At 38.9% G+C, this 23,251-nt stretch overlaps 1 protein-coding gene across 3 annotated transcripts in view; it reads left to right on the top strand.

Moving 5' to 3' along the window:
* Positions 1-23,251, top strand: part of LOC144693735 (solute carrier family 25 member 36) — a 66,583-nt gene that overhangs the window by 3,126 nt on the left and 40,206 nt on the right. For 2 of the 3 annotated variants that reach the window (XM_078563684.1, XM_078563683.1), the window contains exon 2: positions 22,252-22,422. The exons of the other annotated variant lie outside the window; for it this stretch is intronic. In XM_078563684.1, coding sequence (XP_078419810.1) covers positions 22,252-22,422 — 171 coding nt within the window. The remainder of the gene's footprint in view (positions 1-22,251; positions 22,423-23,251) is intronic. 3 annotated transcript variants of the gene reach the window in all.

Here is a 23,251-nt window from a genome sequence, read left to right as displayed (position 1 = left end):
CCTCCCTCCCTTTCACCTCTTGATTTTCAAGTATCTTTAGGAAGTTTTTGAAGTCTTCTACAATGAAGACAGAATCAAAATACCCATTCAACACTTTTCTCCCCCACTCCCTCATCTCCTCGTTTCCCATTATTAGTTTGCCAAAATCACTCTCCAGAGGACCAATGCTTACTTTAGTTACTGTTTTACTTTTTAAATACTTGTAGAAACTCTTACTATCTTTTTATATTTTGAGCTAGTTTTCTTTCATAACTAATTTCTGGCTCCTTATTATTGTTTTAGTTATTCTTTGCTGGTTCTTAAACTCTTCCAATCTTCTGACCTTCTCCTAATCTTCAAGGAATTGTACGGTGTTTCTTTCAATTTGATACTATCCTTATCTTCCTTAATTAGCCATGGATGATACATCCTTCTCATAGGGTCTTTCTTTCTCACTGGGATATAACTTTGCTGAGAGTTATTAAATACCTCCTTAAAAGCTTGCCACTGCTTTTGCATTGTTCTATCTTTTTAACATAGTTTTCCGAGTTCACTTTAGCCAACTATGCCTTTGTACCCTTATTAAGGTTTAAAACTTTTATTTAGGTTTAAAATACTAGTCTTAGACCCACACTTCTCAACTTCAGACTGAATGTGAAATTCTATCATGATATGATCACTGCTGCTTAGAAGTTCCTTTACTATGAGACGTTTGATTAACCCTGTCTCATTGCATGTTACCAGGACTAGGATAGCCTATTCCCTGGTTGGCTCTAGAATGTATTGTTCTAAGAAGTTGTCCCGAATGCACTCTATGAACTAATTTCCAAACTACATTTTCCAATCTGATTCTCCTAATCTATATGTAGATTAAAATCACCCATGATTGTTGCAGTACCTTTCTTACATGCACCATATATTTCTTCTTGTACACTCTGTCTTACAGTATAGCTACTGTTAGGGTACCTGTAAACTACTCCCACAAGTGACCTTTTACTTTTCCTATTTCTCAACTTTACCCAAACTTATTCCGCATCTTGCTCTTTTGCGCTAAGGTCTTCTCTCACTACTGAACTAATGTCATCCTTAATTAACAGAGCTACCCAATCACCTTTTCTGAACTTCCTGTCTTTTCAAAATGTGAAAATGTCCTGTTTCCCTCTGCTCTCTCCTGGTTCTATTCTTATCTGTCTAATTGCAGCACATACAATGTTATTGTCGCTACTGCACCGTTAGCCCCCCTTTATTTCTTGGGTACATGCTGCTCCTTGGTGACATCAATTTAAAGCACAGCATTGGTTTTCACATGTACGCTGATGACCATTCTACCTCACCACCACCACCTCTTTCGACTCTTCCACTGTTATTAACTTATCAGACTGCTTCACTGACATCCAGTACGGATAAGAAGAAATTTCTTCCAGTTAAATATTGGGAATACTGAAGCCATTGTTTTCTTTCCCGGCTCTAAACTCCTTTCCCTAGTTACTACATCCATCTTGTCTGGCAACTGTCTGAGACTAAACCAGACTGTTTGCAACCTTGGTGTCATATATGACTTTGAGATGAGCTGCTAACCACATATTCGTGCTGTCACCTAAAAGGGCCAATTTCCAATTCTGTAATGTCATCTGGCTTTTCCCCTGCCACAGTCCTGCTGTTGAATCCCTCATCCATTCCGTTGTTACTTCTAGGCTTGACTAATCGAACTCACTCCTAGCTGGCCTCCCACATTCTACCCTCCATAAATCTGAGGTAATCTAAAACGCTACTGCCTGAGCACTAACTCGCACCAAGTCTTGTTCACCTATCACTCCTGTGCTCATTGACCTGTGTTGGCTCTGACAGGCAACGTCTTCATTTTAAAATTCTCATCCTTGTTTTCAAATCTCTTCATGGCCAAGCACCTCGCTATCTCTGTAATCTCTTCCAGCCCTACAACCTTCTGAGATATCTGCACTCCTCTAATTCTAGCCCCTTGAGCATTCCTGATTTTAATTGCTCCACCATTGCTGGCCATGTTTTCAGCTGTGTAGGCCCTGAACTCTGGAACTCCCTCCCTAAACCTCTCCACCACTCCACCTTACTTTGCTTCTTTTAAGACACTCCTTAAAACCTATCTCTTTGACAAGCTTTTGATCATCTGACCTAATATCCCCCATTATGTGGCTCAGAGTCATATTTTGTTTTGCATTGCTCCTGGAAATCGCTTGGGTGTTTTAATACATGATAGATGCTATGTGAATGTAAGTTGTCGCAGTTTTATTGTTCACAGTAATTCAGAACTGAGTTGTTGTTACTATATTCAGAGATGGCATTAGGACCATGCAATTGCACAGCTCCCCTAGCCAGTTAAGAACCCTGATTTGAGCTGGTGCAATGACACCTCTGCAATAGGAAAAGATGATGTCTATACATCCAACCGTTTTCTTTCCATCGCATTTAGTTGAGCCTTAAGATATAGAGGTGGTGAGTGGCAATTTGTATGATATGTAAATAATTAGGGATTGACTGCATATGATTTGATTAATGAGAGAAAGGGGAGATGTTTTTATTCTTTCATGGAATGTGGGCATCACTGACAAGGCCTGCATTTGTTACCCATCCCTAATTTTTTTTTTTGGAAAAATATACTTTATTCATAAAATATCAGAAAGAACATTACAAAACATTTCTAAATGGCCATCACAAAAAGTGCAATCAGATTCAACTTTTACACATGGATCACGAGGTGCTTCAGTACAATCAATGAATATTACAATCATTTCAATATGGTCATTATAGACAACTCCAATACCATTGCACGATCGACATACATCATCTTGCACTCTGAGGTGCAATTATGATACATTTAGTATTCACTACATACAATCTTTGTGAGTTGTAGAGCCAGAGCGGCCTATGCAATTCCCAGCCCCTCGGTGCACTATGGCAGAAAGGCCTTAGGCAGCGACCCTTACCCATTGCGCCTTTGCAGTGGCTGCCCTAAGCTTTAGTGCGTCCCTCAGCACGTAGTCCTGGACCTTGGAATGTGCCAGTCTGCAACACTCGGTTGGGGACAGCTCTTTGCACAGGAAGACCAACAAGTTTTGGGCAGACCAAAGAGCATCTTTCACCAAGTTGATGATCCTCCAGCTGCAGTTGATGTTTGTCTCGGTGTGTGTCCCTGGGAACAGCCCATAGAGCACAGAGTCCTGTGTCACAGCACTGCTCGGGATGAACCTCGACAGAAATCACTGCATCTGTCTCCAGACCTTCTTTGCAAAGGCACATTCCACAAGGAGATGAACAACGGTCTCTTCCCCACCACAGCCACCTCAAGGTCAACGTGCGGAGGTGGTGAGACTCCTGGCGTGTAGGAAGGATCTGACGGGGAGGGCCTTTCTCACCACCAGCCAAGCTACATCTTGGTGCTTGTTGGAAAGTTCTGGAAATGAGGCATTCTGCTAAATTACTTTGACAGTCTGCTCGGGGAACCATCCAACAGGATCCACCATCTCCTTTACCCATCCCTAATTGCCTTTGAACTGAGTGGCTTGCGAGGCCATTTCAGAGGATAGTTCAGAGTCAACAACATTGCTGTTGGTTTAGAATCACATCACATGTAGGGTAAGCATGGCAGATTTCCTCCCCGAAAGGAACCTTGAACCAGATGGGTTTTTACAACAATCAATGATAGTTTCGTGGTCACCATTACTGAGACTAGCTTTATATTCCAGATTTGTTAATTGAATTCAAACCCACTTGCTGCCATAGTGAAATTTGAATCTACAACCTCAGGGCATTTGCCTGGGCCCCAGGATTAGCAGTTTAGTGACATTACCATTATGCCACCATCTTCCTGTGGGGGAGAGCAGAGGATTTTTAGTTCCCTTATAATAGTTGTAACCCAGGGGACATGCAGCAGCCACTGACCTCAGCACTTGCATTCTTGCTTGGCTCAATATCTAGCAGTCATGACCACTGGATTTCAATGTGTGCAAATCTGAGGTGATTCATTTTAGACTGAAAAAGCATCAAACAGGGTTCTTTCTAAATGACAAAAAGCTAGAAGCAATAGAATCCCAAACTGATGTAAGGGTCCAAGTGCGTATATCATGAAAATGTCATGGACAGATATAGAAAATAATTTTAAAATGCTAATGGAGTGCTGGCCTTTCTATCTGGAGGGCTAGAATACAAGGGGGTTGTGGGTAGGGTGGGATGGGGTTGGGAGTGGAAGTCATACCTCAACTCCACAAAACTCTAGTGAACCACACCTGAAGCACTGAGCAGTTCTGGGCAACACTCTTTAGGAAGAACATATTGGTCTTGCAAGGGGTGCAGTGTATATTTTTGGAATGAAAACTGGACTCTAATGGTTAGATCACAAGGAGAGATTACACACATTTAGGATTGTATTCTCTGGAATTTAGAAGAATAAAGGGTGATTTAATTGAAGTTTTCAAAATATTAAGGGGAACAAATAGGGCAGATAGAAACTATTTCTGTTGCTTAGGAAGTCTGGGAGTTTGGGGGCATGGTCTAAAATTAGAAGCAGACATTTCAGGAGTGAATTTAGGAAATGCTTCAACACACAGTGGTAGAAGTTTGGAACTCTCTTCCGTAGATGGTAATTGATGCTAAATCAACTGTTGAATTCAAAGCTGCGATTGATCATTTTTTGTTCATCAAAAGTATTAAGGGATATGGGCAAAGATGGGTATATGGAGTTAGGTCACAGATCAGCCCATGATGTCAGTGAATGGTGGACAGACTTAACGGGCTAAGGGCCTTCTGTTCCTATGGCTAAGGCAGTGGAAGAAGAAGAAGAAATTTAGCTGTTACAAGCTGTGAGCACTTGACTACTTGGACAATACATAAGATTTCGCTACAACTGAAGCACAAAAATCTAATTTCTCATTTATAGTACATCATATGTACTGACGGTGTTTGAAGTTCTTTTTATAATTGTCATTTACTTTTGTGTCATCAATCACTGATCATTTTGTCATCTGTATTTATATTATCTATTGCAGACATGACTTTTAATGACATATATTTGCAGATTCAACATTAAATGAAGTACGTAGCATTTAATCTCATTATTCAGTAAAATATAGGCACCCCAAGCCAAACCTTTTGCAAGGTATCTCTGCAAGCAAATGTCACTTCTGGATATATTTGTTGTGAATAAGCTACAGTCTATATAAACCTATCAAAACATCTCACAATAATTCTATCTTGTTTAAAGAGGTGGGAGAGGGAGAAAAGAATGATTTCCTGACTGGCTATGATTATCATTTGTTGTAACATAATCATAGTGACGTCTTATGTAAAGTGCCCCAACTTGATTTCTTTTGTATAGCTCACGAAAGTTATGCTGTAAAGTGGTTATTTATATTTAAAATGCAGGCATGAGTGAAAAATAGTGCCACTACTTTCCTTCATACTTATGCCACCTGTTTTTCCTAAAACTAATTAAGACAAATTCAACCCCCACCCAGCCCTTATATTGGCAGTGGGTTTTTGGCATAGCACTTGCTGGTGATTCTGTGGTGATGCTGAGTGAAAAGTCATCTTTCTTTTTAGGAGTAATACAGGATTAGTGAATGATGACATTTATAACAGATGCATAATATGGATAAATAGGTGCCCATTAGCAAGGAAAACTTAATGTCTCAAGAATATACAGTTCCCTGATTACAAGATTTAGAGTTGGGGTCATGATCATGGCTGCTGTTGACTTCTGAAAGTTCCACTTTCCCTCTCACTTCCCCCAAGCAAAGCAATTTCCTCAACCAGTTGACCCATCTGCAGCGCCATGCCAGTGCACTGTTACTCTGCTTCTCTTGTCCAATAACCTTTAAAATGTTAATGTTCCTTCTTGACCTCTGATAGCCTAAGCTGTTGGTTCTAAATTGAAGACGACCTAGAAGAACAAATGTAAGGAGACTAGAGTGAAATTAACAGCAAGAATCAAGAGAGAGGGTTACTGTTTAGATATTTTGTGAATATCTAAATATTCATAAATGTGCAATGATGGACATCAACACACTAGTTGAAACAAGCAAAAATGGAGAGAAAATATGTAGTGCCAGCTGACAGGAAATTGAGAATCCTGATGGGTAGGAGCTTTGTAATGTTGGCCCTCATAACCGAGTAATGGATTTTACTTTTGGATTTGATGGGCAAAGTCACCTTGCATGTAGGTTACCTTGTTTATGATGATTTACTGTATCCTGTTTCTAAACACAAATCTGCATTTGTTTGAAATTATTACAAGTAACCAGTTTATTATGGTTTCAATTGTCTGACAATTTCACATCTCCGGATGCAATTTACTAGCATCTTGAATATCTTCAAATGCCAAGTATTCAATTTACATGATTTGTTTCAGCCCGAATTCCTGCTGCTCTCATGAATGAGTCATGAACTACTCGCGCTTTTAGCTCCATATAGCTGTCTGTTACATGGCAAAAGAATTGAATCAGTGGAGAATTTTTGAAGTCTTGGTGATCTTTAACATACTATTTTGCCCAGATGCACTCCTGATGCACAATGAGCAGTGTGATCTAAGAGCCTACAATTCTCCTGAATATTGTCTATTGCAGCATTTAATCTTCCAAATGTGATGGTGTGAATCTAGAAAAAAACCTACGTGACGCCACAACAATTTTTGTAAGCAATTATTTTTTGCTTGAATATTGCATTTTTGTATCAATTTCTGCTTCTTCCTCTTGCCACACCTTCCCTGCTTTTTTTTGAAAAGCACTGATTCCTTGCTGATATACCATTCTGGTCCCTTGACCCAATGATATTCTTAGCTGAGAGATTGACTGTCAGAAGGCAAATTGACCACTTTGACATTGCAGCACAGCCTGGTCTATACTTGTCCTGCATCCTCACTCATGAATACCCAGGAGGGATTGCTGGATAGTGTTGAACAGTGGGAATTCTGACCAACTGTTTTTTCTCCATTCTCCTCTCTAATCGTATTGCACCGAGGCCAATTCTACTGCTGGTGCCTTTGCCTTGATTGGAATCAGTTAACATAGGCTGTCGTTCAATCCTGAGACCTTCCTGATCTGGATGGCTCAAATACTTGCTTGAACCATTGAGGGAGCTATTGTTATGATATAACTGGAATTACTCATCATTTAGTTTTCCAAGGTGTTAAACCAGTTCTGCAGTGCACTAGAAGAAATGTGATGTTCAGTGCAATTGCAGAGGGGTAGCCCTACAATAAGTTTTTTGCTTCCTTGTTAACGTGCCAAAATAGGTATTTGAGGTCAGGCAGCAATTGTCAGCAGGTTATTTAATTTTAATTGCATCATAACCAAGACCAGGCCTAGCTTAGCTAGTGTCTGCTTATGTGTGCTTTTCAGCAGGAATTGCTGGATAGATATAGCAATGGGGTATGTCTGACTTTTTCTTTTCTTCCACCCTCATCCCCACCATTAGAAACACAGAGGTCAATTGTGACCCCCATCAACTCACCCCAAAGACCAGACCTGCTGAGCTGCTAGAATACTGGGTGTCAAACCTGGGACTCTCCGATCTTTGTGCTTCAGAATCTATGTGGTGTATTTACCCGCTGAGCCCTCTGACATGTTGTTCAGCAAAATTTCCTCTTCCTTTTTTGAAGTTACTAAGTTGGACTGCTCATGTATTACACTTGAACCAGTGCCCCCCAAGGTGAACGAAATTGGGAATGGGAAGAAGAAAGAACTTGATTATATTGTGATCCAGCCTGTACAAACTTCAGTATTTGATTCAGCTCCTCAAGCCTGTTCTACTATTCTGTTAGGACACGAATCGATACCTCAATATCCCATTTAGCTCTCCTTGATCTATATCTCGTGATATGCTATCAAACAAAATCCATTAACCTCTGCTTTGAAAATTTTAATTAGCCCACCATCCATACCCATCTGCGCAAGTATTTTCCAGATTTCCACTATCCTTTGTGGAATAAGGGTTTCCTAATTTAAAATCTTGGTTTGTGACTTTCCTTTCTCTCTCAATACTGATATCAAACTAAATCATATTGGGCAAGATCTTACCTGTGTTGGGCAGGAGCGGGCGGGGGCTGGTGCTGAGCCAATCACTGCCCGCTGCCATTTTATGTGGGCGAGCCAATTAAGGCCTGCCCAGTGTGACGCACAACCGGTAGCACTCAATGCTACCTGTGCAGGCGGGGGAGGAGGGAAAGTTGGGGCCTGCGCTCTTTTGCACATGAGCGCGAAAGAACGCAGCAATCTCCCTGAGGCATGGAGCTGCCTCAAGGAGATTAAGTTGATAGTAAAAATTTTTAATAAATGATCTGAAAAATTATTTAAACATGTCCCCACATGTACAGTGGCACATGAGCTGGGACATGTTTGTGAAGTGTGCAAAAATTAATTAATTTTCTAAAACCTTCAGGAAATCTTATCCCGCCCGTGGATGAGGTTTCCTGAAAAACGCAAAGGCTGCTTGGGCTCTTCGCCTGCCCTCCAACCTTAAGGTTGGGTGGTAGAATTGATAACTACTTTAATTGTTATTTCAATGACCTTAATAGGCAGTTGACAGTTCGGGTGTGCAGCTGCCTCCAGCGTGCGCGCGCCGAATGAAATATCTAAATGACACGCGATGACGTCGGGATGCACGCCCAACCTCATTTTGCACGCCAGCATTTCGGGCCATTATTCTCACTATAAGGAATATGTTCGTTTAGCATTTAGCATTGATGTTTTTACTACAGTCAAGATACTATATAAATAGTTGTTAGATTGTTAACTTATTCTGGTTTGCTACTCATTGCTAAATCTGGTATAGCCTGCTTTTTTATTGATCTGAACATTGACCCAGATAATTGTCCCTTTGCTACTTGAACTGTTCTTCCCCGAAGTCAATAGAAAATTGAAATATCCCATTATAACCGCGCAGTTTGTGCTACATGCTTCTCTTATCTCTGTCTGCCCGTCTCTCCTCTGTTCCTCTAACTACGTCATTACTATTTGGAAGTCTCCCATCAGAGTCTTTGCAGCCTTTATTGTATTTTAGTTCTATTGGCTGTATTTCAACTGCATGTCTTTTATAAAAATTGCTACTTTTCCTTTCTCAATTTTCCTGCCCTTGCTATAACTGGGAATATTTGTCATGCGTTCCTGCCCGGCTTGTAGTCAGGTGTTTATAATGGTTACTGCATCATATTCTGTAAGCTGAATTTGTGCTGTGTTTCATTTATTGTGCTATAGGCACAATGTATGCGGTACCCTTACCTTGGGTAGCTATCTTCTTGATGTCATCGCATTTGCTATATAAAGCTCTGCTCACTTTGGGGTTAACAGGCTTGTTGACTTCGTTCTTGCTGGCAGAGCCCATTGTGGTCCTGAAATTCAGAGTTGAGAGGATGTGTGTACTACATTTTTAGTATTTCTAATATATTTTCTGTTTAGATATAGTTGCCTGAGTTTAATGCCCAATTAAAATCAATTTTGGGATGCCTTTGCAGTTTGTCATAGCTGAAGCCTGGACCTCTGTCAAATTATTTAGTCAGGATGGCCGGGGGGGGGGGTGGGATAAAAACTATGTAAAACTGCCCAATCTCACGATCGTGATGAGTTAATGGCCCAAAAACTCATGTGACTGTTCAATAAATGGTGTCTCAGTTCGTTAGGCTGGTCCATGTGTGTTTAATTTTCATGGTTAATTTGCATAGCATGTTGCTGGAGGTAAAAGATGGAAATGGAGCTGCAACCTCTACAGGGCATCTGGAATCTGAACAAACAGTACAAGCAACTGGGTAACTCCATAACTAACCAGCTTGGAGATTCTGAAATTAACAGTGCAGGACAGTGAATTCAATGTTGCAGATTACAATGTTAAATAAGGTATAGAAAGAGAAATAGTGGGAAAGAAAGTTGAACCACCAGAGAGAGGATAATTCTTGAAAAAATTCCAACAGTTAAAACCCAAAGGAATGACACTCCGTATTTTAAAGGATAATTTGAGTGTCAGATGGGTTGACTGACTGTGATTAACACATCATGCCATTAAAAGGGTACTTAGACTAAAATGGGCAAGTCCAAACTTTCTGTGGCAAGTTTACTTTGTATTTACAGTGAGATACAGCATCTGCACACCTTTCAATGCATTTGAATGAAGAGGCAGACAGAGAGATGCAGTTTTTGCAAGTTCAACGGCAGAGCAGCACACCTCTGACAGAAATTCCTTGCTTTCTGCACTTAATCGCATATCTGGCCTCAGCTTGAGTTGCTGCAGCATTTGCACTTAAATACCTGGACCAGTTAATAACTTTTGGCTCAAGCTGGAGTGGCATGCAAATAGCACCACTCCATAAACTGTTTTGTTTAGTTCACAGCATTTAATGCCTTAAAAGCTGTTTTTCATTTGAGTAATGTTTCATTATATATCATGGCAAGTTTACAAACAAACATATGAATTAAAAGCAGGAGTGGGCCATTTGGCCCTTATAGCCTGCTCTGCCATTTGATAAGATCATGGCTGATCTGCTTGTGACCTCAGCTCTACTTTGCTGTTTACCCCCTATACCCTTTGACTCCCTTGTCAACCAATAATCTATCTAACCCAGACCTATTATTCAATAGCTCTGCCTCCACTGCTCCCTGGGGAAGAGAATTCCACGTACTAACAACCCTCTGAGAGAAAAAAAAATTCCTCATCTCCATCTTAAATGGGAGACCCCTCATTTTTAAACTGTGTCCCCTACTTCTAGCCTCCCTCATAAGGGGAAACATGGACAAAAGAGCTGAACTTCCGAGGTGAGGTGAGAGTGACTGCCCTAGACATCAAGGCAGCATTTGACCGAGTGTGGCATCAAAGAGCCCTAGCAAAACTTGAGTCAATGAGAATCAGGGGGAAAGCTCTCTGCTAGTTGGAGTCACATCTAGCACAAAGGAAGATGGTTGTGGTTGTTGGAGGTCAGTCATCTCAGCTCCAGGACATCACTGCAAGAGTTCCTCAGGGTAGTGTCCTCAGCCCAACCATCTTCAGCTGCTTCATCAATGACCTTCCTTCCATCAGAAGGTTAGAAGTGGGGATGTTCGTTGATGACTGCGCAATGTCCAGCACCATTCGCAACTCTCCAGATACTGATGCAGTTCGTGTCCAAATGTCAAGTCCCCTCAGGATCTTGTGTGTTTCAATAAGATCACCCCTCTTCTAAACTCCAATGGATACAGGACCAGCCTGTCCAATTTTTCCTCATAAGATAACCCCATTCACCCCATGATTCAGTTGAGTGAACCTTCTCTGAACTGATGACACAATTATATCCTTTCTTAAGTGGGTAAACCAAAACTGTGCGCAATACTCCAGATGTGGTCTTACCAACATTCTGTACAATTGTAGCAAAGCTTCTCTACTTTTAAGTTCCATTTCTTGCTTATGAGAAACAGAAATTGCAAAATATGATGGTACAGTAATCTACACAGCGTCACATATCTGATTTTTTTTGCAATGTGATTCTAACCCCAAAGGATAAACTGTTTCCAATGATTACACAGTTTTGTAGACTGCACAGTGCTATTTAGGATCCACTTTTTACATCTAGGCGTGGAATTTCTGCAGGGCTGTTATCAATCTCTAATCTCAATTCTGTGAGAAACAATGACCATTTACACCGTTTCTCCACAGATTTTGCCACATTACTGTGGGAGATTGGGAGATTTTTGTTTCCCAGGATTTTTATTTCTTGTCATGAGGATTTCGTTTCATGCAAGCTAATCTTTATGGGGTTTCATAAACAGTTTGATTTTAAAAATACCAGAAAACACAAAAAAAACCATTAGACCAGAGTTTGCTGTGGCAAGGCATCTGCAATTCGTTAGACTGCACCCTTCAGTCAAAATTGTTTTTCCACTAGGTTGCTGGAAGTGCAAGCTGGTAACGGTGCAGCAAGGGAAACAGGGCACCTGGGACCTGAGTGATCAGAGCAACCAACAGGGTTTCTCCTTTAACCAATGTGATTTTTAAGGATTGAGAAGGAAGCAGCAGAAGGACTCCGAAGGAGGTGTAGCTTTGGGTGAAACCAATGTCCACTCCATCAAATGGAGACGGAAAGAACAATTTGATTGAGAGAGCAAAAAAAGACAAAGGAAAATTACACTTTATTACAAAATTTTAGAAATAGACTTTTAAAATCTCCAACAATTAATAGCTGAAGGACTGAGAGTCCACACTTGTAATAGTTCACTTTCAGAGCCATAGAGGTTGTTTGGAAGTAATTAACAATTATAATATTAAAATGGTACTTGCACTACAAATAACGACTTGCCTTTCTGTGGTGCGTTTAATTTGTATCTACCACACAAGTGCAGCAACTTCATGATGTTCCGTGGTGGAACATACAGTGAAATGACTCTTCACAAAGCTAATAGCAAAATGGCACAAACTGGACAGCAGCTGTTACATATAACTGCGCATCTGCTTCTTGCCAAAAATTGCTGTATCATCAATGCATAAATAATGCTGAGTGCCATTATTTTGGCAGCGAAATCTGACCCATCATAGAAGAGCAAAATTAACATAAACAAGTTAGGAAACCGGAGAATTTGTGAGTTAATGAAATAGAGAAATATTCTGTTTGGAATTCATTTCTTAATCTGTCATGTAGCAAATTCATTATGGTTAGTGTCAGCAATGTAACTTTGGCTACAATAGTAGAGCTTTCACTGTGTATCATATACTGTTTATACCTTCCTTTCTCACTGCTTCTTAACCTTCAGAAAGTGACTACCATTGTTGCATTGAGCTCTCCTTGCTAATCCTGGACCCATTGAAGAAATTTGAAGAAGGATCAATCTTTGATCTCCAGCTCCTTTAAATTCTGCAGTCATTTTCAGTTTTGAATCTTTTTATAATCTTCTTTTTAATACGTGGCCTATGCCTTCTGACATCAGTATCTCACATTTTGCTTCAACCAGTTTGGGGTGGCTTTGGAGGCTCAACACTTTTGGACCTTAGTCATCCCTTGTTTTCTGACTTAATTTGGCGTTGAGGAGCACCATTTTGAGACCATATAATGCATCATATGAATTAGATCATTCTCTATTTTAACCATATAATTAAATTTCTTGATCATTGAAATGCATTCATATTTATTAATTTCACAAAGTATCTCTGATTTGAATTGTTTGCTTTTCAAATCACATGCTAACTTTTGATTAACATTAAATTTCAAGCAGATTTTTATATACAGACCATTTATGTTATAGCGAACATACGTTTGCTTTTCAGAATTGCGTCTAAATGTTTATCAAATTAAACCCAAATAGAACCTTCTGAAAAACTAGTTCTAAATGTTTAAAACCTTGCACTTTTGGTCTATAAAATATTACTTATATTTAACCTTGCATCCCCACAAAAGATCATATGAAATCGGCGATAGAGTAGGCCACTTTCTTGCCCGACTCCCCTTGACTACCTTGCCAATCAAAAATCTGTCTAATTTTGCCTTGAATATATTCAATGACGCAGCCTCCACTGTTCTGTGGACAGGAATTTGAAAGGAGGTCTGTCTAAAATGGAAGATGCCTTATCTCTAAAATGTGCTCCCTAGATTCTGCCACAAGAGGAAACCTCATCTTGGCATCTACCCTATCAACCTCCCTCAAAATCTTTTATGTTTCAATAGATCACCTTTCATTCTTCTAAACTCCAGTGAGAATAGGTCCAATGTGTTGAACCTTTCCTCATTAGACGATTCCTGGGAAGGTGGTGTTTTTTCTCCATTATTCCCTACTCTGACCTCATTTCCTGGTGCACTTTTATGTTTGTACGCTCTGTCCCCTCCTGTCACACTCCGGTTATCAATACCCTCCTTGCTACCCTGCATGTTGCCTTGTCCTTTCACTTTAATTTTCCAAATCTTCCGTTGCTTGAACCCACCCCCCATTATTTCCTTTAAAGCCCTCTTCAAGCAAGATCAGCATCCCAGGAGTTCTATTTTATATTTACTTGAAGTGCCTTTTTGGTGATTATAAACTCAAAGTAGTATTAATTTGCAATTTTTGAGTTGGAAATTTATATTTATTTGGCGCTTTTTTAAATTCAGTAATTTGATAGGATAAAAATGTCAAAATGAATTAAATATGTCTCCAGATATTATTTCCTCCTACCCATGAAAAGTTGTTAGCTTTACTTGGGAAAAGTAATTGATTGGTGCCGTGAGTTGGGTGTTGAACTTTGACCAGTGACATTTGAATTCAAAACCTGCTTAAACTAGTGAGCAGGCAATTTATCGCCTGACTTTTATGGGTCCTAGATTAGGTAATCTCAGTCTAGCTTCTGATGGACTTGGGTCCACAAAGCAAAAACTGTTGTTAATTTCATATTAAAATAGCAACTTGATTCAGAGGTTGTAGGATGAGTGATATGGGAAATGCAAAATGATCACACTCTTGCTATTGGGACAGAGCAATATAAGCTCCATTCTAATCATGTGATACCTGACCACCAATGAGAAAAGCTAATACTGGAAGCCCTTAATGATGCCCATTTCCTAGTTAACAGTAACAACTTACACCTTGATCAGGGACAAAAATAATTGACTTGAGTACTTTACATCGAGTATGATCTTTGCAGTACATGCAATGTATTTTTTTTTTGTAGCAGATTAATTTTGTTGTTTCAGCTGTGGACCTGAGTTGTGTAAGGAAGTAAACTATTGTAATGAGGGAGCAATTGTGAGAGGGTAAGGAGAGAAGGGGTTCTACTGCACATCTGTTCATGCTTACATTCATTCACATGACAAAGCTATAATACTGAAGTTCAAAGCTGATGACAGTAAGCTGGCTTAATTGGAGACCTCTCGTGTTAATTTGCCTTTAAAACTTGACAAAAAGCACAACAGCTAGTTGTCATCATCTTCCTAATTTCTGTGGTAACAGGATTCCCCTTATGAAATTTTATTTGAAATCAAATGTGTCCTTTTTAAAGCTATTACATTAAGGCTGCACATGTGCATGCAAGTATGGTTCCTGTTATATCTAATTGTGAAAAGGCTCTTGTCTTCTGAAGCACTGCAACTATATTATTCAGTTCAACATTTTTAGACACATGGTAGAGAAACCTTGCAAGTTCAGGCTATGATTCTAACTGGCAGTAACATTTTTTTCCTCCCTGATTTTTTTCAATCTCCATTTTTCACTCCCTTTCTGAAGGTAATGAGGTATGGCTTTCAAAGATATTGGAAGGTCTCCAATATCTAATCAGCTGCTCTTCACATGGGAACCTGCATAGTACAGCCTGCCAATGGTCATTATGAACGGCATTCTAGCCAGGTCTAATTCTTTTTATCACGTAATACCCACACGCATTCACTTTTGGCAGGCATCACAAGATAGCATGAGGTTGATGTTTTCCTTTATCTATTCAAGGGGCACTGAACCAACTATCGTGTCCCAACTCCTGTCCTGGCTGAGGTTAGCTAACATTACTGTTCAGAATCAAATCCGAAGTCTTCTGCTTTGTGTGGCACTCTAACATATACCATAATATATAAATATACTCTGTAACATATTCTGTGTACCAGGCATTGCCAGAGATGCTGTTTCCTGTTAAAACAAAAAATATTTCATTCCGTCAGTTAATGAAAAAGTTGGTAATAGGGGAGATCATCTAATCTTTTCTCTTCTTCAACTGTTTTCCAATTTGACCCCCAAAATGAAGAAACTATGGAATTTGTGATTAGTCAAGACCGTAAATGTGAACGGTTTAACAAATTGATGATTCTTACTTGGGTTTTCCAAATCTCTGTTCTAACTAACAATAGAAACCACTTTCATACAGATATAATGAAAGATGCATTTTAAAAGCTGAAATGGTCGTCAGTGCTTAAAGGGATTCTTCAGGAAGTGAATGAGAGAAAACAAGAATCAGTTTCTCTCCTTTAATCCTTCCTTCCTTCCTTCCTCTAGTTTTCACTGATAAGTTGACTGGTTATGTTTCTGGAGAGAAAATAATTGTGATTGTCCATAGCATGGTACCCAACAAAAAGAGCAAAAAGTCAGTTTCCTCCTAGCTTATGACAATATTTGGATGCTGCAGTTGGCTTTTGGACCCCAGGTTTTAGGGAGGAGGAAAATCAGCTATCACTTGATTTCTTACCTTTTTAAAAAAAAATCTTTTCACTGAGCACATCAATGCTGCATGCAAAACCTGATTTAACTAGCCAGATTATAGTAGCATAATAGCTAAATGAAAGACTGGTATATATGATCACCAATTACCCACATATTCTTATTATGGTATATTTTGATTCTCTTCTCTCTCTTTTGGTTGGGAGGAATTTCAGATGCATACTGTGCCTCACCACTTTGCGTTCCAGAATGTCTGAATGCCTTGGTCTCCAGAAAGTATAGAATTCCAGATTTTTCTGCGGTAACTAAAATATCTTGCTTGAAAGACAGTTGAACCTAGTGCATTTGTGATACAGAGGAAATGTTATTGAGCTGTTTACTTAAGAGCAGTGGTAGACCTTTATGCTCGTGAGATTTAAGGGCATAATCCATCTGCCTGTTCATGAATGGAATGATTTCCCATATTCTTAAACAGGCAATTTGCCTTCTGTAATTGAGCTTGAAGTTGCCATTTTTTTGAAGTTTTTTTATATATGATAGACTTAATTAGAACCTGTTGTTGTTTGATTCATTTGAAAGGACTTGAAACTGTAGAAATGAATGTCAAAATGTGCCTAGACATTTGTAAATGTTTATCTTCCATGCAGTTTGTAATTGTTTCATTTTTAAGGTATTTTTCTTTTTATCTGATTTGCATTAGGACAAAAAAAGCTTAACTTTCCTGTTCCAGAATAAATCAGCCAGTGTCCATTCATTTGCTTGAAGAAAGATCAATCCTGCTGCATTTTATTTCCTGCAAGGTCCTTGTTTCTTGAATAATTGCTTAACGAATACTTCATTTTCTGCCTCCTCTCTCGTTCCTGCTGTTAAAGAAGTTTACCAGTTTTCAATTTGAAATGCATCCCTCTGCCAAAAAAATTCTTTCATGTTACCATTTTAATTTTAAGTGAAATATCCTTCTGTTCAGTTTTAATTCTTGGATTTAGAATAATAAACAGCACTTTATATCGCAGTTACTGGTATGCAAAAACATTTAAATTACCTTTAGCTTTTTTGATTCAAGTGCTGAGGAGTCATGTGTTCACTTTTAATCCTGCAATTTGTTCTGCATTTTAATACACAGAGTTTTATTAGGTCATGGCCATAATCGTTACATTGTACTTTTTCATTCCCCTAATCTGACTACTTTGAGAGCTAGCAGTGTATGATGTGTCCAACAGCTTAAACAGAACGTGATGAAAGAAGAAATAATACTTTTTTGGACAGGAAGTCTGTTCAGCATTTACTCTTAAGTTTCTTTCCCATGCAGTTTATAATCTTTCATTTGTACTGAAGTTTTTAAAAGCCTTTAAATTCCCCTATTTACATGAAATCCCGTTTCTGTTAAGTAAACCTTGTTTGTTTAGATTTTCAGTTCGTCATCACGTAACAAATCTGTTGTATCTAATAAAACGTTCTGACCTTGTTCCGGTTTTATGGTCAATAAAACTGCAATGTTCTAAATGGTGCAACATATTAAAAATTATTAATTAATACCAGTGAATATCCTATGACCTTGTTTGTATTTAGAGGGGAAAGTTTGTCTTTTAAATGTTATATTCTGTAATAACTGGTTACAGTGTCTGTGGGATAAGTGAGAATGATTGGTGTTAGCATTACAACATTGACTTCAACGTCATGTTACCAACTCAAGAATTTTACTATATTTTAGATGAGTTAAGTACTACTTCAGTAGTATACAGATATTCTACTACTTCAGTAGTACTTAGATATCATTGATCTTGAGGGGTGTCTTAATAGATATGGTATTTCATGCTGTATCATTCATCAGTGTTTCAGAGGAAGATGAGTTCCAGGCTCCCTTTATCAGGATGTGAAAAACTGCTGACTATCTATTTGTGAAGTTCAATATTTTTACGGATACCACTCTTTAATTTGGATTATGCAGCTCACCCAAAAGACTAAAGATATTACCCAGTGCACCATTTAAGCCTTCCATCCAAAAGGATCCTGCTTTGATTCCAGGTCTTGTTCATTAAGACAGCAATCTGAATACTACAATTTCTCTCTGACCTGTTGGACTAAGAAGAGGGAATAATTGCATATTCCCATGGGTAAATTTTAATCAGGTTTTGAATTTTTTTTTACAGTTCCAGTCAAGTTGTTTTTTTTCCTTGAAGGCTTCTGACTCTTCCAAAAACCATTTTTTTGCCCACAAATGCAACTCCGAACAGAATTTCGATTGTACAATCTGACCATTTACCAGGATTCAGTTAGCTGTTTTTATGGATTTTTTTTTCTTCCGCTTCCAATGCTTTACAGTCAATAAATTTTTTCCAATTTTGTAAACCAAGTGGTCAGATTTTGAGCATTTTATTGAGGTAAAATGAATATTGAAGTGTGGTTTTTGAAACTTGGGCTTTGTCCAAGTGGGATAAATTAGCATTCGAAATGTCTAGTGTAGCTTTTGTTTTATGTTCTAGTGTACTATGCAGTAAGTGAGACTGGGGTTAGGGGGTGGGGAAGAGAGATTCTTTTTTCATTTATAATTTAAGTTTTGGGAGAAAGGTCAACACCTATGAGAAATTTGAGGGAGAGAGAAAAGTCAAGGCCAATGGGAAGGCATACCCAGTTTCTTTCCTCATTCGTAGTTGTTTTTCTTTTTAATATTGGTATCCATTCTTACTGTAGTCACAGTTCTCTCAAAACTTGACCTAGTGCAGATTTGCAGATAGATTCCAATTTTTCCAGATAAAAAATATATTATTGCTTAACAAAACATGACCTATTGATTAATGGAAAGAAACGGAGCTTAATCCTGATTGATAAGATTTACCAATAAGATTTCAGTTTTGATGTGAACTTTATTTTCTGTTTTGTAAATACATAATTGTACTGCATTTTGTTTTCAATGTACTTGTGCTCACTAGCTTTTCCACTCTGATTCATCCTTAATCGTACTCTGCATTTTTCTTTGTATAATCTTTTATGGTCTTTAAGTTGTTCCATTAAATGTACCACTGTGCCTCTGCCCATTTCTAGTACCTTGAATTCTAACCTGAAAATAAATGAGAAATGCTGTCCGACGCTACATATACACAAAGTAGACCTAATGCCTATGCAGGTTACATCAATTATCATTCTCTAGTCAAATACATGATTTAAATTTCATCTTTCTTGTGCTGTAAGTGTCTTTACATAGTAGGCTTTTGAAACTCAAAGCCCTTGATATATAATTTAAATGATTTAGGAAATCATTCACTGCTTGTAACAGCTTTCATTTTGGTAACTTAACACTCATTTGTTCAACCCCCAAGTACAAATGAAAATTAGTTATGTTACAGAGGAACTCACCTGGATACTGCACATTGTGTGATTGACTTCAGACACTTAGAGTCTTCCTCTACTGCATGCAATTTTCATTTACTGCTACAACACAGATGCAGCCACGATAGCTGTTTTGTTTTGCTCTTGGGTACTCTGTCTAACTCACTCTAGTTTGTTCACCTGTACCCTGAAATACCAACCTTCTGGTTAATTAACTTCTTTAAACAGAGAATTTTGGCTTGATGCACGGATGGCTTTAGCTGTTATGTGGATGGTGTGTGAAGTCTTCTGTATGTATAGCATCAAATAACCCAGAAGTTGTAATTGTTAGTCACTCCACAGTTTAAAAAAAATTACTGTATTGAAAGATGAGTGGTGCAAGATATGCTACTTAAATATTCAATGGTTAAGATCATAATGATAAACAATACTTAATTGTTCTATGCTTAATCTTTCATTGTGATTCTGCATCTGCCTGCTCCTTATTATCTAGTATTACAAAATCTCCATGATCTGCCATTTAGGGGGAAACTTCTTTCCCTGGATGGATAATGGAAATTGGAGTCACTAATTTAGCACTTGTATATATGAAAGAGCCGTATCTTAGGTATGGGAATGAAGATCATTTCAAGTGAGAAAGTGAACTTAGCCTTGGGTTGTGATTTCTCTCTTGCAAGAGGTGACAGTTGCCAACAGGCAAAGTTACTGTACAAAGCATCTCATTGTGCAGTGGTTCACTTGGGATTTTGTCCCATGAAAATTCTGCCAGATAACTGGGAAGGCAGACTGCAAGTAGAAGTATCTGCAAAAGATTGAGTTTAATCTAGTTCTTTTGATTTTGTATCAAGGTAAAAACTGCCCATTTGATTGCCTATGCATTTGTGTATATATAAACTTGAAGTCTAACTTGATTTTTGTGGTAACCATTTTTGTGTGGAAAGGGAGCTGATTGTTCTTTGCTGCTGAAGTCTTTGTGTAAATGGCACTATATAGCTACCTGAACCAGTACAATAACTGAAATTGTTGTGTCGAATGTATTCACTGCTATTAATTGGTATTCTTTTTCTTCCTCATTTTTGCTCAGCTCTTCAGCTTTTTCCATTGTTCAGATGTGGCTAGACAGGGACTATTGATATACCAGTTAAATGACGTGTATCATTGCACATCTGCAAAAAATTTACAGTGAGATTTCTTTTGATCTTTAAGGGGAACTGATAAATTGGAAAGGAAAACAAGATGATCACAAACCAAGGGTTGATCCTGGGACCATTCAAGTTTCTATGCCTCAATACCATAGAATCACAAAGTTTACGGCACAGAAGAAGGCTACTTGGCCTTTTGAGTCTGCTCCGGTCAAAAAAGCGAGCTGCCCAACCTAATCCCACTCTGCGGTATTTGGTTCGTAGCCCTGTATGTTACGGCACTTTAGGTGCACATCCAGCCACCTTTTAAATGAGATGAGGTTTTCTGCCTCTACTCTTTCAGGCAGTGAGTTCCAGACCCCTACCACACTCTGGGTGAAAAGCCTTTTCCTCATTTCCCCTCTAATCCTTCTAATCATTTTAAATTTATGCCCTCTAGTCACTGATCTCTTCTAAGGTAAATAAGCTCTTACCATCCACTTTCTTCACGCCCCTCACAAGTTTGTACATCTCAACCAAATTTCCCCTCAGCTTCCTCTGTTCCAAGGAGAACAACCCCAGCCTATCCTCATAGCTGCAGTTTATCAGTCCTGGCAACATCCTTGTAAATCTCCTCCATACCCTCTCTAGTGCAGTTATATCCTTTCTATAATGAGGTGCACACAGCACTCAAGTTGTGGCCCATTACCTCCCTGCTCTTAGATTTTAAGCCTCGGCTAATAAAGGAAAGTATTCCACATGCCTTCTTAACCACCTTATCGACCTGCTCTTCTGCCTTCAGGGATTTGTGGGCATTCACTCTCAGGTCTCTCCCTTCCTCTACACCTCTCATTATCTTCCCATTTATTGTGTATTGTTTTGCCTTGTATGACGTCCCCAAATGCATCACCTCACACTCCTCTGGGTTAATGGTCACTTTGCTGCGCACCTGACCAGTCCATTGCTACCTTTCTGCAGCCTGCAGCAATCCTCCTCACTATCAACCATGTGACCAATTTTTGTGTCATCTCCAAACTTCTTGATCATTCCTCCTACGTTTGCGTCCAAATCATTAATATATAACCACAAAAAACAGGGGACCTTGTACTGAGCCCTGCAGAACCCTACTGGAAACAGTCTCCCATTTGCAAAAACACCTGTCAACAATTAACCTTTGTTTCCTGCCACTGAGCCAATTTTGTATCCAGCTTGCTACATTCCACTGGATCCCATGGGCTTTTTTTTTTAAAGCGGTCTGCCATGTGCGACCTTGTCAAAAGTTTTGCTAAAATCCATGTGGACCACATCAACTGCACTACCCTCATCAACTCTCCTTGTTATTTCCTGAAAAAGTTTAATCAAGTTAGTCAGACGTGACCTTTCCTTAACAAATCCATGGTGACTATCCTTGATTAATCTGTCTCTGTTTAAGTGACGGTTTATTGTAGCCCTCAGAATTGATTCCAATAATTTTCCCACTACCGAGGGATGGACTGACTGGTCTGCAGTTATTTGGTCTACCCTTCGCTCCCTTTTTAAACAAAGGTACATAGTTAGCAGACCTCCAATCCTCCATCACCACACCAGTGTGTATTTGCCCACTGAGCTATTAGGGAATAAAACAACATTATGTTGGTGACTACAGTACAGGTGGAGATGTGCTACTTTATGTGAAATTATCATTCTCAACACTGTTCTCATATTTTGGACTAAACTGGACCATTTTGTTTTGGCAGCTGTGGGGGGACAGTAGGAGCCATTTTAACATGCCCTTTGGAAGTAGTGAAAACCAGACTGCAATCCTCATCTGTCACTCTCTATATCCCAGAAGTTCACCTCAGTACAATAAATGGGGCTCGTGTGAGCCGAGTGGCTCGTGTTTCTCCTGGCCCTCTGCATTGTTTAAAGTAAGTACTGCATTTTCCAATTTGTAAATATTGTCCTTGGTCTCTTCATTTACATATTTTTAAAAGAACATTTAAATACAGTATATGAAATGTGACCACACTTATACGTAGAATAGGTGTGTGATTTCTTTGTTTTTCTCCTGCCTTTTTCTAAAATATGTTTAACTACTTACTGGGGATACCTAGTACCCTCTGATACAAGAATCAAGACCACTTGAATTTAGCCTTGATGGGGAATGTCAGCAACTTTTTGACTCTAGACTTTACAACTGAATTTAATCCTGTCCTTAGACAAAGTCCAGTAGGCCTTTGGTCAGGAATTGGGAAGCCTGGTTTCTTTATTTCTTCCCCTCTGTTACAGCCACAGCCAATGTTATTTTCTGATCAAGCTACTCCCAGAGGGAAACTTGTCTTAGTGATCGTAAACTTTTTTTTTGTAAACGAGGGGAAAACTACTGATTCCAGAAGCATAGAATTCCAGTAATGTTTTTAGGATTTTAAAATTAAAAGATTTATTAACAAGAAAAAAAAACTTAAACAAACAAGATTAAAATTACACAGTTAAAACAGTCCCCCAGAAAAAAACCCACTTGGTCAGAACACACAAGTAAACTACTTGACAACAGTTCTCTTATAGTTCCGTAAAAATCCAGTAATATTACCCAAGGCAAAAACTACTGTTACTGTAGTAAAGTATACCTCAACGATTTCTCACTCTCTTCCACTCTGCTGTCGAAATCCAAGGAAGTTTCAAAAACAGACTGCTTTCTGAAAACAAAGACTTTTTTAGCTTGGAACTGGATGGCTGTTTCAAATGCACAACTTCTCT

The sequence above is a fragment of the Cetorhinus maximus genome, chromosome 19, assembly GCF_964194155.1.
Source record: "Cetorhinus maximus chromosome 19, sCetMax3.hap1.1, whole genome shotgun sequence".
Lineage (NCBI taxonomy): Eukaryota > Metazoa > Chordata > Chondrichthyes > Lamniformes > Cetorhinidae > Cetorhinus > Cetorhinus maximus.
The sequence above is the reverse complement of the archived record's forward strand: the minus strand, read 5'-3'. Positions and strand labels throughout refer to the sequence as shown.